The 17,074-nt window shown below is 35.1% G+C and overlaps 1 protein-coding gene across 1 annotated transcript in view; it reads right to left on the reverse strand.

Annotated features, from left to right (window-relative positions):
• The window catches only part of SCEL (sciellin), a 153,015-nt gene that overhangs the window by 73,115 nt on the left and 62,826 nt on the right, over positions 1-17,074 (reverse strand). Inside the window, exons 12-20 of the mRNA XM_044669362.1 lie at positions 16,007-16,054; positions 14,522-14,581; positions 13,534-13,593; positions 12,582-12,641; positions 12,005-12,064; positions 11,259-11,318; positions 9,315-9,374; positions 5,612-5,671; positions 3,242-3,301 (exon numbers count right to left, since the gene is read on the reverse strand). Of these exons, the coding sequence (XP_044525297.1) occupies positions 3,242-3,301; positions 5,612-5,671; positions 9,315-9,374; positions 11,259-11,318; positions 12,005-12,064; positions 12,582-12,641; positions 13,534-13,593; positions 14,522-14,581; positions 16,007-16,054 (528 nt within the window). The remainder of the gene's footprint in view (positions 1-3,241; positions 3,302-5,611; positions 5,672-9,314; positions 9,375-11,258; positions 11,319-12,004; positions 12,065-12,581; positions 12,642-13,533; positions 13,594-14,521; positions 14,582-16,006; positions 16,055-17,074) is intronic.

A 17,074-nucleotide genomic window follows, 5' to 3' on the forward strand; every position in this document is an offset into this window, starting at 1 on the left:
TATCTTTCATTCTTTTTTTTTAACCCTTAACTTCTGTGTATTAGTTCCTTGGTGGAAGAGTGGTAAGGGTGGGCAATGAGGGTCAAGTGACTTGCCCAGCGTCACACAGCTGGGAAGTGTCGGAGGCCGGATTTGAACCTAGGACCTCCCATCTCTAGGCCTGACTCTCAATCCACTGAGCTACCCAGCTGCCCTTTATCTCTCATTCTTAAAAAAAAGTCTCCAATGAAATGCCCTCAAATGAATACGAGTAACAGTTCACACTTTGGGGAAAAAATGGAAAAAAATATATGGGGTTCACTTATAGAGTCAAAATAAAACAATAGGATAAGCAACATTTGAGTCATTGAAGAGACAGACTCCACCTAAATCACTTGAAAAACAAATATGTTTCCTTTGGTTACCAGAGTAATTGTGGGATGAGGGCTTTGTGACTCTGGACATAAAAGTCCTCTGAAGGTATTTCAATTTACCAGTAAAATGTGACAGTTGTTACACAACTATTGAGAGGAATAGGGGTTGGAACTATAACTTCATTGACAGAGGAACCTCCCAGAGGAGGAAATTTCCTCTACCAGTACAGGCCATCACCTCTTCTGCAATGTAGGGCCTTAAAGGGCTGCCTAGAGCATGCAAGAGATTAAGAGATTTGTCCAGAATCAATCAGACAACATGTGTCAGAAGTAAAACTTGAATTCAGGTCTTCTGACCTCTGAGGACAGCTCTCTAACCATATACAACATTGCCTTTCATTGCAAGTAATAGTTAAATAAATTCCTACATTGTCTCTTGGGCTAATGGCATTAATGACAATATTAGCAGCAAGATGACAAATTAAAAAGGGATTATGTTTTTCAGTGTTTTATGCAACATGATTTAGCACAAATAAGTTCCAACTGCTTTAAAAAAGGCAATCTTGAAATGGTAACAATAATTGATGAATACATACATTATGCTCATAAAGATACGAACAGTTATTACTGTTGTTCAGTCACTTCAGATTCTTTGTGTCCTCATTTGGAGTTTTCTTGGAAAAGATACTAAAGTAGTTTTCCATTTCCTTCTCCAGCTCATTTTACAGATGAGAAATCTGAGGCAACCAGGGTTACATGACTTGTCCAGAATTGCATAGCTAGTAAGTGTCTGAAGCCAGATTTGAACTCTGGAAAATGAGTCTACCTAACTCCAGGTCCAGCATTCTATCCACTGTATGCATATATAAGTATGTATGTATATGTTTGTGTGGATGCACACAAACATGCATATAGATATATAGCTATAAATTTCCTTTGATCTTTAGACAAAGCCAAGAATTTTGCAAACATCTCAAAGACCAAATGAGGTGGTCTATATGGCATATTTTGTAAATTTTGAAGTGCAATACAAGTGTGAGCTACCCTTACTATTATTTTCATTATGCCTATAATACAGAAAAGGTTGCTAAATCTCTGAGGGCTTAAGCAATTGCCTAGCACCAAGCAGTAATAAAATTTCAGAGCTGAGACTCAAACCACAACTCCAAATCTAATAGTCTCCAGAGAGAAGACTGACAATAAGCCTGATTCCCTTATCCAGCATGAAAAAAAAAATCCTTGGGTTAAATTGAGATTTAAAAGGTTGAAACCTTTGAATAACAAATAAATACAGAATTCAATTTGATTGAAAAAGTTAAGACCAAATAATAACAAGAAAAATAAAAGCTCACCTATATACAGCACTTTTTCTGTTTAAAGTATCGTTCCCTGAGGAACCACCTCACAACTACCAGATCAGTCAATATGATTGTAAAGGAAACTGATGAATGTTGGAGGGGATGAGGCAAAATTAGGACATTAATGCATTTTTGGGGGAGTTGTGAACTGATCAACCATTCTGGAGGGCAATTTGGAACTATGCTCAAAGGGCTATAAAAGTGTTGCATACCCTTTGATTCTGACTGGGTCTGTATGCCAAAGAGATTTCAGAAAAAAAAAAGGGGAAAGGTCTTATTTGTACAAAAATGTTTATAGCAGCTCTTTTGGTGGTGGCAAAGAATTAGAAATTGATGGGATGTCCATCAACTGAGGAATGGCTAAACAAAATATAGCATAGGATGGCAATGGAATATTATTGTGCTGTTAAAAATGATGAACAAGATGATTTCAGAAAAAGCTGGAAAGACCTACATGAACTGATGCAGAGTGATATAAGGAGAACCAGGTGATTATACAAAGTAACAGCAATAATGTGGATTGATCAGCTGTGATAGACTTAGCTACTCTCAGTACTATAATGATCCAATACAATTCTGAAGGACTCATGACAAAAATTGCTATCTACCTCCAGAGAAAGAACTATTGGAGCTGGAATGCAGATCAAAGCATACCATTTTCTACTTTAGTTTATTTGTGGTTTTAATTTTATGTTATTATTCTCTTACAAAAATGAACAATATAGAAATGTTTTGCATGATAATATATGTATAATGCAGATCAAATTGCTTACCATCCCCAGGAGTAGGGAGGGGAGGAAGGGAGGGAGACAATTTGGATCTTTAACTTCAGGAAATGTATGTGGGAAATTATTACATGTAATTGGGAAAATAAAATATCTTTAATAAAATAAAATAAAATGCTAATGTGTTGTGTTATATTGTGTTATATTTTCCCTTCAGCACAATCCAGTGGGATGGGTGGTACAAGTAATGTATAGATCAGGGAACTGAACCTAAACTTAGAGCATTAGGAAATCAGTCAAGATCACTTAGCTTTTTAATATTGGAATGTGGACTTGGCTCAGCAGAATATAAACTCCCTGAGAGGAAGGGCTATCTAATTTTAGTGTTTGTTTTTGTGTGTGTGTTTAATTTCTAGTGCTGAGTACAATACCTTGCATAGAGTAAACACTTAATAAAAGTTGTTAAACAGAATCAAACCTTAGGTCTTAAGATCACAAGGGCAGGCATCTTATCACTCTACAACTTGTATCCCTCAAATACCATACCAGACAGCCATAAGCTACACCAAAGCACAAAATGCATCACACTACTTCAATTTATCAATCACACTCTGCTTGTCAGTATGTTTTCATTCTGAAAAGCAAGTACTCAATTTGAATGTGAGCTTCCAGTCTTCTATTTCAATCTTCTCAGAGTAAAAAGTCAAATTCTAATGAATTTGTGTGTATATATATATATATGTATGTATATATATATATATATATATTAGCCATAAAAAAGAATAAAAAATTCCACACATCTTACCTCTGGGTAGTTTTATTTCTTTCAGTATTCACTTTGATGACATTATCAAGGTCTTGTTTTCTTTAAATAAGAAAAGAGGTTTTAGTTACTGGTGGTAAGCTGGAATACTAATAAAAAATAGGAACAATAGAGATAGCTGGGTGGCTCAGTGGATAGAGAGCCAGATCTGGAGACTGGAGGCCCTGGGTTCAAATATGATCTTGGACACTAGATAGCTGTGTGACCCTGAGCAAGTCATTTAACCTCAGTTTTCTAGCCCTCACCATTCTTCTGTCTTTGAACCTAAACCTAGTATTTCTTATAAAACAGAAAGTAAGGTTTTAAAAAAATATGAACAATGCCTTGACTTAAGAAATAATAAATAGATACATTCTCTAAAACAGTATACAAATTTAGAAATATTGAGTGCCAGGAAATATCATACTAGAACATCTAAAACTGAATTCTATTTAAAATAAACTGTCTCAGGAGAGCTAGGTGACTTAGTGGAGCCAGACCTGTAGATGGGAGGTCCTACATTCAAATGTAGCCTCAGACACTTCCTAGCTCTATGACCCTGAGCAAATCACTTAACACCAATTGCCTAACTCTCTGTCTTGGAATTAATACTTAGTATCTATTCTAAGACACAAAGTAAATATCTTAAAAAATAAAATGAAACAAATAAACTGTCTCATAAGAAAAATGAATAATATGATTCCCCTCCTTTAACCTCAGGACAAATCATGACAATTATTATTTATTAATTAATTATGTAACAATGTATTTAAGCAATTAAAAAATTCTTACTCAACAAAAACAATCTTATCCAAAGATAAATGTCTTCTGTTGAGCCCAAAACAGGCATTGTAAAATTAACCATTATTTGCTCTATGGAGATAGAGAAAATTACTATTCAACAAAGTAGATACAATTAATTATTCCATTTTAAAATAATGAAGATGTTATTTTAAGATGATTAGCTTTATTATGCTCCTCACTCTCACTCAATTCTATTCACCACAGGGTAAGCCAAGTCTTTATTATAATAATAAAGGGGAAAATAGAAGAATTTATATTGCACCCTGTTACTCTCTTTGTCATCTGTTCCACCTCTCCAAATCATAAGACCATGCTCTAGGTTAGTCTGGAATTTCTGGTCTGTTCTGTCCTACCCACATTATCTTGATTGATAAGTGGCACATGGTTCATTATATTTAGCCAGCCCCAGCCATGCACAACAATATCTTCACAACAAGATATTTTCTTGCCACCTGCCTTTTCTAGTTCCAGGACCTTAATCAAATTAACGTTGCCATTACTTCTGGAAAAGGTGTGTCAACAAATCCCCTCTGACTCTACTCAGCATCCCACCATCCTTATGGTTTCTAAAGCAAAACATACCTCCCCTTGACATGACATAGAAACACACACACACATATTAACCTCCTTCATTAAAAGATGACCTCTTTCAGATTTGTGTTTCTGTTTCCAGAATTTAACATAGTATTTGGCACAAAGTAAACCAATATGGTAAATTATTTCATTTGTCACTGAAGGTAGGAGAATTAATTCACCTCGTGTATTAGGAAGCCATGGAAACCTCATTAATTAATTCCATAAGGAATGTGATTGAGGAATAAAGAGATGAAGCAGTAGAGACTATAGATAGAGTGCTTATCCAATACAATTGCCTCATTCTTGCCCCCTAGCCGGGGGGAAAAAAAACAAAAAACTTTGCCCTTACCATGGAGGTCATTGTTATCCCTAAAAGAACATAAAATATCTAACCTCTCGTCTTCTAGAGAAGACCAAATTAGCCCCAAATCTGAGCTATGCCATTCACAGAGAGCCATTTATTTATTACATGTCATTATATTATTATATGACATATAATAATAACAAAAATGTAACACTTTAAGATTTACAAAGTATTTTGAAAATATTACCTCACCTGATTCTATGATGCCTAGAGTTACTCCATCTCACTTAGACAAATCAGTTTTTTGTTTTAGTTTTAGTCTTTTTTCAGTTGTACCCAAACCTTTGCAACCCAATTTAGGATTTTCTTGGCAAAGATACTGAAGTGGTTGTCCATTTCCTTCGCCAGTTCATTTTATAGAAGAGTAATTTATGCTAACCGAGTTAAGTGACTTGTCTAGGGTTACATAGCTAGTGGCTGGAGCCAGACTTGAACTTGGGAAGATGTTTTCCTGACTCCAGGCTTGGCACTCTATCCACTGCACTACCTGGTTGCCCCCAGGTATAGATAGTCAGCTAATATTATTATTTATGAGTACAAACAAGGTTTTTAAGTTTAGAACTATTTTTAAAAAGTCAATTTGGTTTTTACTTTGATCATTGTAGAGGTTAGATGTCAGCTGCTCTTACCTAGTCTTATTTTCATTCTGATTGGGTTTTACTTTGATGAGATTATCAAGGTCTTGATCCCTTAAGAAAAAAAAAAGAGAAGATAGTTTAGTTAAGTAACTCAGGACTCAATAGGTAGTTTTTGTTTGTTTATTTAAGAGATCCCTTTTATAAAAGGTACCATCCTGGGACTCAGAATCACAGAATCAACAAGTTGGAATGTATTTCAGAAGTCATCCATATCTTGTGAAGTCTATAGTAAGGCTCCTCTTGGAGTAGTCTTCGACACTGCAGATGGTCCCAATTGTTAGGGAATTGTTCATTACCAAGAGCTTACATTTTCCTCTTTGCAACACCCTCTTCCCCATCCCCACCTCCTGCCTTCTTTCAAGTTTGTCTTCAGGAACCAAGTAGAAGACATTAAAATTTGTCATCCTCACCAAAAAATGGTACTTGGACCTGAACGTGATCATTTAGATATGGTCTAAGTAGGGCTAAGTAGAATGGGAGTGTTATCTTCCCAGTCCTTGATAGTCTCCCTCTCTTAATGAAGCCTAAGGTTCAATTAGTTTTCTTGTCAATTTCATATCATTGACATATAGCGAGCTTATATATTCCACTAAATCTTTACATTTTTAAAAATCAACTAACTACCCATGCTTTTCTTGTCTTCTATTTGTGAAGCTGATATTTTTTTAAAATTCAAATTTAAGGCTATATATTTATCCCTAATATATTTTAATCATTTTTGACTCAGTCTAATGTTCTATAACCTGTTAAGATCTTTCTGGGAGAAGAGAAGAAAATAAGCATTTATATACTACCTCCTATGGGCCAGGCACAGTGCTACATGCTTTACAAATATTATCTCATTGTACCCTGACAACAACCCTTGTAGGTAGGTGCTTTTAATATCTTTATTTTATAATTGAGGAAATTGAAGAAAGAAGAGGGTAAGTGCCCCATGGTCATGCACATAATAAGTATCTAAGGTCAGATGGAACTCAGGTCTTCCTGACTCCATTCAAAGTGTTCTATCCACTACCACACCAACTACCCTTCTGGATCTTGACTCCGTAATCCAATTTATTAGCTATCCCTGTTAGCTTTGTGTCCTATGAAGGCATGGAGACTAAAGATTTTGCTGGCCAAAATACATCACCAAAGCACTGAGGCTTTGCCACTGACATCTGCAAGTTCTCATATTACTTTGAGTCAGGTGACTTGATGTGATAAAGGGAAATTAGGGGTTATCTTAATATCTTTTTATTAATCTTGGACATTAACTTCTTCATTTCTGTTCCATTCTATCCAGTCCAATGATCATTCATTTTTGGCGGAGAAAACAGGAGAAAAAGAGCTGAGTCATCTCCATTTGCCTTCTTTCCATCATCAACTGTAATCATCCTCAATTACTGGTCTCAAACCCTTTTTCAATCCTCTCCTCCTTAACATACAGGACCTCATTTTACATGAACACAACACACACCAATTCAAGTATATGTACTTGGCAACTGAAAAAATTAAGTAAAATAAACAATTTTACTTTGCACTTAACCTAGGCTGTTTTCTCAAGTGTTATAGTTTCACTACAGTTTGCCAAATCACGCTCATTCTCATTGCTTTTTGCCAAACATTAGGTCTCAGTCTTTGTCTGGAGTTCTCACATATAAAAAGTCATTTCCAGGTCAGAGCAGGACTTCCCTTCATTTCATTAACATTATTTAGTTATTAATAATGGCCCCAAATTATAAGAGTAGTGATGCTAGTAGCTCTGATGAGCCTAAAAGAAATCATAAAGTGTTTAGATATGTTCATATAAGAAATGCTTATTAAATAATGGGATTCACTATTGTGCTCAATTTTCAGTTTACGCCAAGGGTCTTGGAACATAATTGGTCACGTAAAATGAAGACCTACAGGAACATATTGGTCACAGAAAATGAGGACCTACAGTACTTTGAAACATACCGCCCCATTTCTTTTGTTATTCCTAATTTTTTTGGCTATTCTCATATCATTCTAAGGTTTCTTTTTGTTCACTAACCCCCCACCCCACCAGAAATTTTTCAAATGCAAACTCAAAAATCTGGATTCAAATTCTAGGTCCTTTCTTAACTAGCAGTATGACATTGACAAATCACTTACCCTCAATGGGCTTTAGTTTCATAATGAGCAAAATGAGGGGATCAGAGTTGGTGGTTTGGGGAGTCCCTTTTAGTCAGTCAATAGGCATTGATTAAGCAGTTCCTATGTGCCAAGGATGGGGTTAGCTACTATCTCTCTACTCAAAGAGCTCACATTCAAATAGGATAAAACACATGAAAATAACTGTGTGGATAAGATACATACAGTGCAAATGGAAAGTAAACTCAGTAATGAGCAATGTTGTGAGTAGAGATGGGACAGGGAAATACCTCCTGCAAAAGGCACAACTTTAGTTCTGAAGGAACCAGGAGAAACCAGAAGGCAAAACTGAGGAGGGAAAGCAATTCAGGAATGAAAGAGAGAGACTCAGTAAAGAAACAAAGGCATTTTGTACAGCAGGAAGACCAGTGCCCCCTATATCAAAGAACTCTCATAGAGGGGAATAAAGTATAAGAAGACTGAAAAGAGAGGGAGGACCAAGTTTTGAAAGACTTTAAAAGTAAAGAGAAGATTTTATATTTTTAATAATGGAATGCTATTTTTTAAGCTAGAATTCATTGAATGTGTGGAGGGTGTGTGTGTGAATAGGAGTGACATGGTCAGGCTCAGACTTTGGAAAAATCACTTTGGCAGTTGAATGAAGGCTAAATTGGGGAGGGGAGAGGCTTGAGCAAGGAGACCAATAGAACACTATTATAAAGGACCAGTTGAGAGGTGATAAAGGCTTGTACTAGGATAGTGACTATATGATTGGAGAGAAAGCAGCATATTTAAGAAATGTTGTGGAAGTAGAAAATTTTGGCAACAGATTGTATGTGTATAGTAAGTAAGTGCAAGTGAGACATCTAGGATAAAGATAATAATTATAGCAATAATAATTCTAATTTTAATAAGAGTTAGCATTTATATAACTTTCACTATGTGCCAGGTCTTTTGCCAAAAATTTTATAAATATTATCTCCCAGAAGACCTGGGTGATTGGGAGAATGGTGGTATCCTCTGAGATTAATAAGGAATTTTGAGAAAAGGGAAGTTTTGAGAGAGAAAGATAATGAGCTCTATATTGAACATTTTGAGTTAGATATACCTTTAGAACAGGGGTCGGCAACCCTTTTGGCCATGAGAGCCATAAACGCCACATTTTTTAAAATGTAATTTCGTGAGAGCCGTACAGTGCTCACAGTGCGCGCTCCTGTAACAGTGTGCGCTCCTGTAACAGCACCTGAAAAAAAAATTGACTTTATGGCTCCTGCAGAAAGAGCCATACATTGCGGCCTCCTGCTTTAGAACATCAAGTTAGAGATGCCCAAAGGCATTTGTGATGAAAGACTAGAGTTCAGGAGAGAGGTTAGAACTGGATATATAAATCTTCTTAGAGATAACTGAGTCTATGAGAGTTGATGATTCTATAACAAAGAGCTTGGTGTGCATAAACTGACCATCGGGTACTATAGAAATTAAAGTGAGAATAAAAGGAATATGATACGGAAATCCAAAGTCCATTAAAAGATAAATTCTGGCAGTATAAATATAGGAGAAATTACCCTGGGTTGAGGTAAATCTCAATAGATCTTACCCTTTGCCATTTTTATCTGTCCTGGGATTCACTTTGATAATACTGTCCAAGTCTTGGCTTCTTGAATATATATTGAAAAAAAAAAAGGTGGTAATGTGACATACAGTTATCTTTTAGATCAACATTAACTCTAAATATCCATCCAACCCCTAAGGTGATCCTAGATGCTCCTAGGACCAAAATAATCAGTAAAGGCTTTTGGCTTGATGATGCTAATCTATCTTTGTTGATAAAGATGTCAAGTTAAAGTCTTTATTTGACATAGGTCTCAGTCTAAAACTAACACTTAGCAATATCCATTTTAAAAATAAAAATTTCAAGACTCACTTTTCATCATTATTACTGTCTAGTGAATTCATCCTAATGAAACTACTAAGGTCTTAGATCTTTATTAAGCATAAAATATTTTTTAAAATTTTAAGAATCATATCTTCTATACCATCTTTAAATCATAGCAATAATAATAATAATTTGTTGGTGTTGGGTGGTTTCAGTTTCGTTTCACTCTTCATGATCACATTTGAGGTTTTCTGGGCAGACACTGGAGTGATTTGCCATGATCTTCTCCAGCTCATATTACAGACGAGGAACTGAGGCAAATAGGTTAAGTGACTTGCCCAAGGTCACATAGCTATAAGTGTATGTTTCTAGATTTGAACTCAGGTCTTTTGGACCCTAGGCCTGGCACTCTATCTACCTCACCACCAAGCTGATCAATAACAATAATTACATTTATATAGCACTTACTACGTGCCAGGCACTGTGTTAAGTACTTAACAAATATTATCTCATTTGATCTTCACAACAACCCTGGGGTAGGTAGGCTTATTGTCATCCCCATTTTACAGATGAGGAAATGGAGGCAAACAGACTAGATGACTTGTTCAAGATCACACAACTATTAAGTGACTGAGGCCAGTTTTAAAGTTACATCTTCCTGACTCCTGGCCAAGCACTCTATCTGCTGCACCTCTAATCTGCTTAAATTGTTGTTACGTAACTTTATTTAATAATGTACATTAAGTGTACAATACCTGTCATGCCTATTTAACTATATATAATAGAAGAAAGCATAATCATAGCTAAGAAAAACAGTAATATTGAGAATTCCTTGTTTAGTAAAGTTTCTCTAGCAGTGTAAGTTAGTACCTTATTTGCAACATTTTATCTGCAATTATGTTGAGTCTTAAAAACTTGCCTGGGATCCTCTAGGGTTAAATAATTAACCTAAAGTCCCACATTTCATTTGTGGTAGGACTTGAACCCAAATCTTCATGTCTCTGAAGCTGATTCCCCTTCCCCCAAAGTTCCTCTTTAAATAATAAAAGTGATAACTCTACATAAACTACTTTTCCCCCTCCTACTTTTCTAATCTTCTTAGATCTTCTTCCTTACCAGGCACTCTCTGATCTCATGACACCAGCTTCCTTGCTATGATTAAGACGCTCCATCTCTCAGTTCTGGGCATTTTTTTTTCAAGTGTCCCCCACATCTAAAGTGTTGTCCCTCCTCATTTCTGTCTACTGGCTTCCCTGACTTCTTTCAAGCTCCAACTAAAATCCTATCTTCTACAGGAACCTTTCCCCAACCCCTCTTAATTCTAATGCTATTTCTCTATTAGTTGTTTCCTAATTATCCCCAAACAGCTTATCCATAAATATTTGTTTGCTTCTTGTCTCTCTGGTTAGATTTTGAGCTCCTTGATGCAGGTACAATCTTCCTTCCTCTTGTAACCCCAGTGTTTAGCACAGTGCCCAGCACACAGTAGGTACTCAATAAAAGTTTATTGATATAGTGCTTTTAGATTTAAACATTTTCCTCATTACAACTCTGTGAGTTAGCTAGTTTTTCAGTTGAAGAAACCCAGACCCAAAAAGATGATATGAAGTGAAGAAAGTATAGAAGTTGACATAGGAAATAATTCCAACAAATTAGACGTCTTACTTTTTTCCATTTTGGTCTGCTGTGTGATTCACTTTAATTAGATGGTCAAGCCCTTGTTTTCTTTAAAGAGATCAAGAAAAAAGTCAGTATTGTTATTATATCACTTTTCTTTTGTCAGTAGTAGTTCAGGATAGCCTCTTGATCCATTAAGTGATCAGATGTTTTCAGTTACAATTAGGCAGAAGTCATTTGGAGTGTTGAGATTTAGAGGATGCTGGAAGCACTTGTACTCCTTTAGCTGGTAGAAACTACTGAATTTAGCACCAGATTAGGAAGGTTAATTTGTACAAGTAGGAACCTACCAGATGACATGCTTACTTATCATTACTATAGATAATGGGATCTATACGCTAGGTGATCCCATACTTGATCTTGCCCTGAAGGAACCTCCATAGCTCAGGGCTTCCATGACTGATCCCTGATTCAGTGTCCTGTCCAGAAGTTTCTGTCTTCCTCCAGCTTTAATTTTCTCACTATTCTCCCCATCCCCAATTGCCTCCCCTAAGATTTTTTGCAATGTATTTCTGGTTACCAGAAAGTTATCAGGTAATGCCTTTGAGTGCTCTCCAAACCAAAAAATTTATCATCCTTTGAAAGACAATTCATTGAATTGTCTTTGCTGTTCACTATGTAGAACTAGCAACAGGCTTCAGCCTAAGTACGCTGTGCTGAAAACCTCCTTCAACAACTAATATCCATCAATTCAAATGAATCAATTTAGAAAGGAATTTCCCAGCAAGCCTTACCCTTTGTCATCTTTGTCCTTAGGGATCGTCACACTGATGAGTTTGTCAAGGTCTTGGTTTCTTTAAGTATGAAAATAAGTCAAATCAGTGATGGTATATGAAAAGATTTATGATTTTATAACAAAGTTTTCAATAATTCAGAAAAAGGTATTTCTTGCCAATAGTTTAAGTATAGCTATATTAAGTGGCTAAGTAGAAACTGAAGTTTTTATGTTCATTATAAGGGGAAAAGCTTCATATTTCTCCATTACATAAGCATGTAAATTTTTATGCCAAATGACAGAATCTTCATATGCTTAATATTTAAAGAAATACTCAATACAAAAGATAATCTCACTAGCGGGCAGCTAGGTGGCTCAGTAGATAGATAGCCAGGCATAGAGATAGAAAGTCTTGGGTTCAAATTTGGCCTCAGACACTTCCTAGCTGTATGCCCCTGGGCAATCATTGCCTAGCCCTTACCACTCTTCTGCTTTAGAACTAATACACAGTATTGACTGTAAGACAAAAGATAAGGGTTTAAAAAAATAAAAATAAAAAATAATTCCATTAAATCCCATCATTGACTAATTCTTACCCTTTGCCATTTTCATCAGTCCTGGGTTTCCCTTTAATTATATCATCAAGATTTTCGTTTCTTTAAATATAAAAAACAAAAGTGATTTCATTCATTCAACAAACATTTTTTGGCATTAACTATATAATGGGAATTTTACTAATGAATGATAATGCATTCAATTTTCTATTAGTTCTTTCTTGTAACTTTGTCCATTTCATATTTTATTCTTCTGATTTTATAATATCTTTCATTGCCACAGAGGAGTTTATCTTAAGTAACTAATTTCTGATTTAAGTTCTACTAAATATCATGTCATTCCAGACTGCCTCACTTTCCTCATCTCTCCCTATTACCAAGTCTATTAAGCCATAACTTATGTATCTCTTTTTTCACATACCTGTTCTATTCTTACCATATCCCTGTAATCTTCTTCCTCTTGCAACTCACCAAATACTTGCCCTTACCTCATTCAAACTCTTAAAACCTGACCCCTCCCATAAACGTTGCTGAACTATAATTAGAAGAGAGGTTGATTTTCAACTGACCCTATCCCATCTGAAAATGAAATTCCCTTGACAATCTATTTACTCTCTACTAGACAAAATTTATCTTTAACGTTATTTGTACCTTCATTTAGTATAATTGTGATAAATGTTTTTAAAGCTTGCACAAATGTTCTTATTCATTTGTGTGGGTTTTGTGTTGTTGTTTTATCATTATCTCCATCCTTATTAAGTTCTTGAATTCCTAGAGATGGAGATAAGCTATGTCTGTTGTGCTCAATTTGAACACAAACAGAATTTTAATGGCCATAAATTAGCACTTAAGAGGAAGTTTTTAAAGGATAGTTATAGTAGCAACAATGATGACAGTAAAATTATCCTGTGTTTAGTGACTAGTAAAAGTGCAAGTAAATAGTCAATAGAAAAGGTGTTATGAACAAATGAGTAGAAAACACATCCATTCTTACCCTTTGCCATTTTTGTCAGTTCTGTGGTTCACTTTAATGAGATTATCAAGCTCTTGATTTCTTTAAACATGAAAAAATTAATTAAAATGATTCTATTGGTCACTTTCCATCGCATCAGTTAACAATCTAAGAATATTAATTATTTCAGATTATGTGATAACCTTTTACTGCCCATTTTATTCAAAGATCTGGTGGGGCTGGCAAGTGATATGAAATAATAAGGGTTACATGAGTAATAAATAAACAAAAGACCTGGGATATGAACCCAGGTCTTTAGGCTCTAAATGTAATACTCTTCCCATTGCCTCTCTTTCTTTAGCCTTAAGGAGCTTGGAGACATAGTTGAGAAAATTAAAAGATACCTATGTGAACGAGGAGACTAATTACAAAGTCAATCTATCAATCAACATTTGTTAAGCACCTACTATGTGCTAGGCACTTCAGCTTAATACTGGAGATACAAAAAGAGACAAAAGACAGTTGCAATGTAATGACCAAAAAAATGATACAGAGGTCCAAATACAAGAATAAATAATTCATTGAATAGGATATAGGATAAAGGAATGATCAATAGTAGGGTTGCTCCTAATAGAACTCCCAACAGTTGGGTGCTCCCAACAAAACTGCCCAACACTCTCCTAACTGCATTTGTTTATAAATTGACCCATTGGTGTTCATTAAAGGTAACAAATACCTAATTTGCATGGAGTTTGCAGTCTAGAGAGATAAAATGTTGGTTTAGGTAGCTGTAATATACATTGTGAAATGAGAGGGTTAAAGAAGAAAGTATAATATGAAATCTGAGGGAAAGATCTTCAAAGAAACATAATTTCCTATGTAAATCGCACTCAAATAATTCTTTTGAATCTATGCTATTTTAGTATTTCTATGCTAGAAAAAATAATTCCCCTTTAATTAGAGACTAAAGGACTAAAATAACCTGTCTGGACAATAATATATCCAAATTAAGAGATAAATCAAGTCTTACTTTTTATCAGTTTGTTCTGTCTTTGCATTTGTTCTGAAAATGCCATCCAAGCCTTGGTTCCTTTAAACATAAATACACACATTAGCACAAATCAGCTGTAAATGAATGGTAGTATAATCTCTTACTTAGCAAGGCCAATAGCATTAAATTCAAACGACTGGAGATTAAAACCAGTTTTTAATAAAGGGCAAGACTGGCAATTCCCAAAGACTAGGGTACTCCAATCCTTGAATGTATTGAGTTTCAGACTGAAGCCCAGGGAGATTGTTACTTGCTCCAGATCCCACAGCTAATTAGTAGCAGAACTGGGACTTGAATCCAAATCTACTAATTAATTGCTAATCCCTGGCACAATGCTTTGTTTGTTTGTTTGCTTTAATTTTACTTTTTTTTAATTTTTACCCCATTTTGATTAACATATTATGAGTTTGCTTTGCATTTTTTATTCATTCATACTAATTCTGTAAGCTCAAAGTTATTTTAGAGGTTCCTGTTAAACAGTTGTAAGTTAACACTGAAAATACCTTAAATTATTCACTATCACCTCTTATCAGATTTTAACATTTAGTGGAAGAGATGCAGAATCAGAAAACAATACACAAAATGGTTTTAACAATACACAATACTAAAAACACTAAAAAGGCAACTGAATTCAGATTAATTTCAGTAACCACTCAATACTGGAGAGCAGATGAGAAGACATATTTCCCCTCTTCTCAGAAAGGAAATTAATTGGTCTCTGATTATAAATTTAGAGCTGGAAGGTCTTTTACTTCATCTGGCTCAATTCCTCATCTAAGAGATGAAGAAAAGGTGAAATCACTTGCCTGAAATCATGTAAGGAATAAATGTCAGAGTTGGGTGTAAGTCCATAGGTATGGAACGTTACATGTGCTATCCCAGCTGGGGTTTTTGGTCAATTTTTCTTAACTGTTTTTGTTTCAAGTGATGATGACACAGGTGTAATACATAATAAGCAATTGCTGTGGCATAAAAAGCAAAAGGCCTCAATTGAACTTCAAAATTTAAAAAACAAAATAAAAGATGCTCAGTGGAATAAGTGATATTTTGTCAGAGGCTGATGTATGGTGGCAATAATGCCCTTTCACCAAATCAAGACAGACATATATGTTAATGAAAAGAGATATTTTCAGTCATTACCTTCAACTTTTCATAGTTTGGATAGAACAAAGCCATGTGTCTCTTCGTACAAACATTTTGTTATCTAGCGATAATGAACCAAAACAATAACAGAACAAAAAATCTATTTATATTTAATAATCTCTGATTTTATAAAAGCCAAATATGCTTTGGATATTCATAATGAATAGCTCTTTCCGATTTCCACATACATGGCTTTCATTCAAAGATTCGTAGGTTGCTTTTCTCAGAGCCCTTACATTTCCCATTACACTGGCACATGAATCACAAAAAAAAAACCCACAAAGGTTTCCATTTTATAGAACAAGCTCTTTTAAATCTTACCTATTCATGTTTTTGTTCATTTTGATGAGATCATCCAAGTCTTGACTTCTTGGAAAAAAGAGATCTGCCATCAGTGGAAGTCTACCCAACAACAAACTAATTTAATAGTGAATTCACTTTGTAGGAACTATTTGATCAATTTGTAATCCATAAGGGGAAAATTCCAACAAAGGATATAATGCTTTGGATTTTCCAGATGACCCTTTGAAAATATAATTACAATGGAAATTCACTCTCTTGTCTAAATTCTTTTTCAATGGCTATGAGAGGTTTTCAAAATAAGATAATAGCAGTGAATAGTTATTTTATATTCACTCATCCCTACTCAGGATTTTCCATGAAGGTAGACAAGCAGAAAGAAAGTTGATATTTTAGTTTCTTTAGTTGAGAAAGTATCTTAATACTTAACCCTTTACAAAAATACAAAAGTCTCTAAAGGTAGTTGGAAAATTCTGCCCTGAAGAGACTAAATAACTGTCCCCAATCTTAGAATTGGCATTGGCTTCTGAAGATTCAATTGAAATTCACAGAGTTGACTTAAGGTGACAAAGTCTAATCAGAAATGAAGCCAACTCCTGGCAGGAAACACCAAGTTGATCTTAAAGGCACCTGGTTCAAAGACTTGGGTTCTTTTTGGAAAAAATATTGTTATTGTTTGGCAACTTGACAAATAGTAAACAAAATGGTCACTTCCATAGACATAGCAGAAAAGAAAAGGAGAATTATTCATGGAACTGTAGGTCTTAGGCAAATCTGGGTTTCTATTTAAGGGTATAAGTTCAATAGGTACTTTTCAAAGCTGTCCTGCTGGCCTGGACTTCTTTCTAGCTTTCCTTCTTTTTTTATCTCTTCATTAAAAAGGAAATTGCTTCAATGACTCTCTTTACTTTCCCTTTCTTATTTTCCTAGACTATGCTTCCAAAGTCCTCCTTCCAATGAGAGAGGGAGGAAGGAAGAAAAGAAAGAAGGAAGGAAGGAAGGAAGGAAAGAAGGAAGGAAGGAAGGAAGGAAGGAAGGAAGGAAGGAAGGAAGGAAGGAAGGAAGGAAGGAAGGAAGGAAGGAAGGAAG

The sequence above is a fragment of the Gracilinanus agilis genome, chromosome 3, assembly GCF_016433145.1.
Source record: "Gracilinanus agilis isolate LMUSP501 chromosome 3, AgileGrace, whole genome shotgun sequence".
In the NCBI taxonomy this organism is placed as follows: Eukaryota; Metazoa; Chordata; class Mammalia; order Didelphimorphia; family Didelphidae; genus Gracilinanus; species Gracilinanus agilis.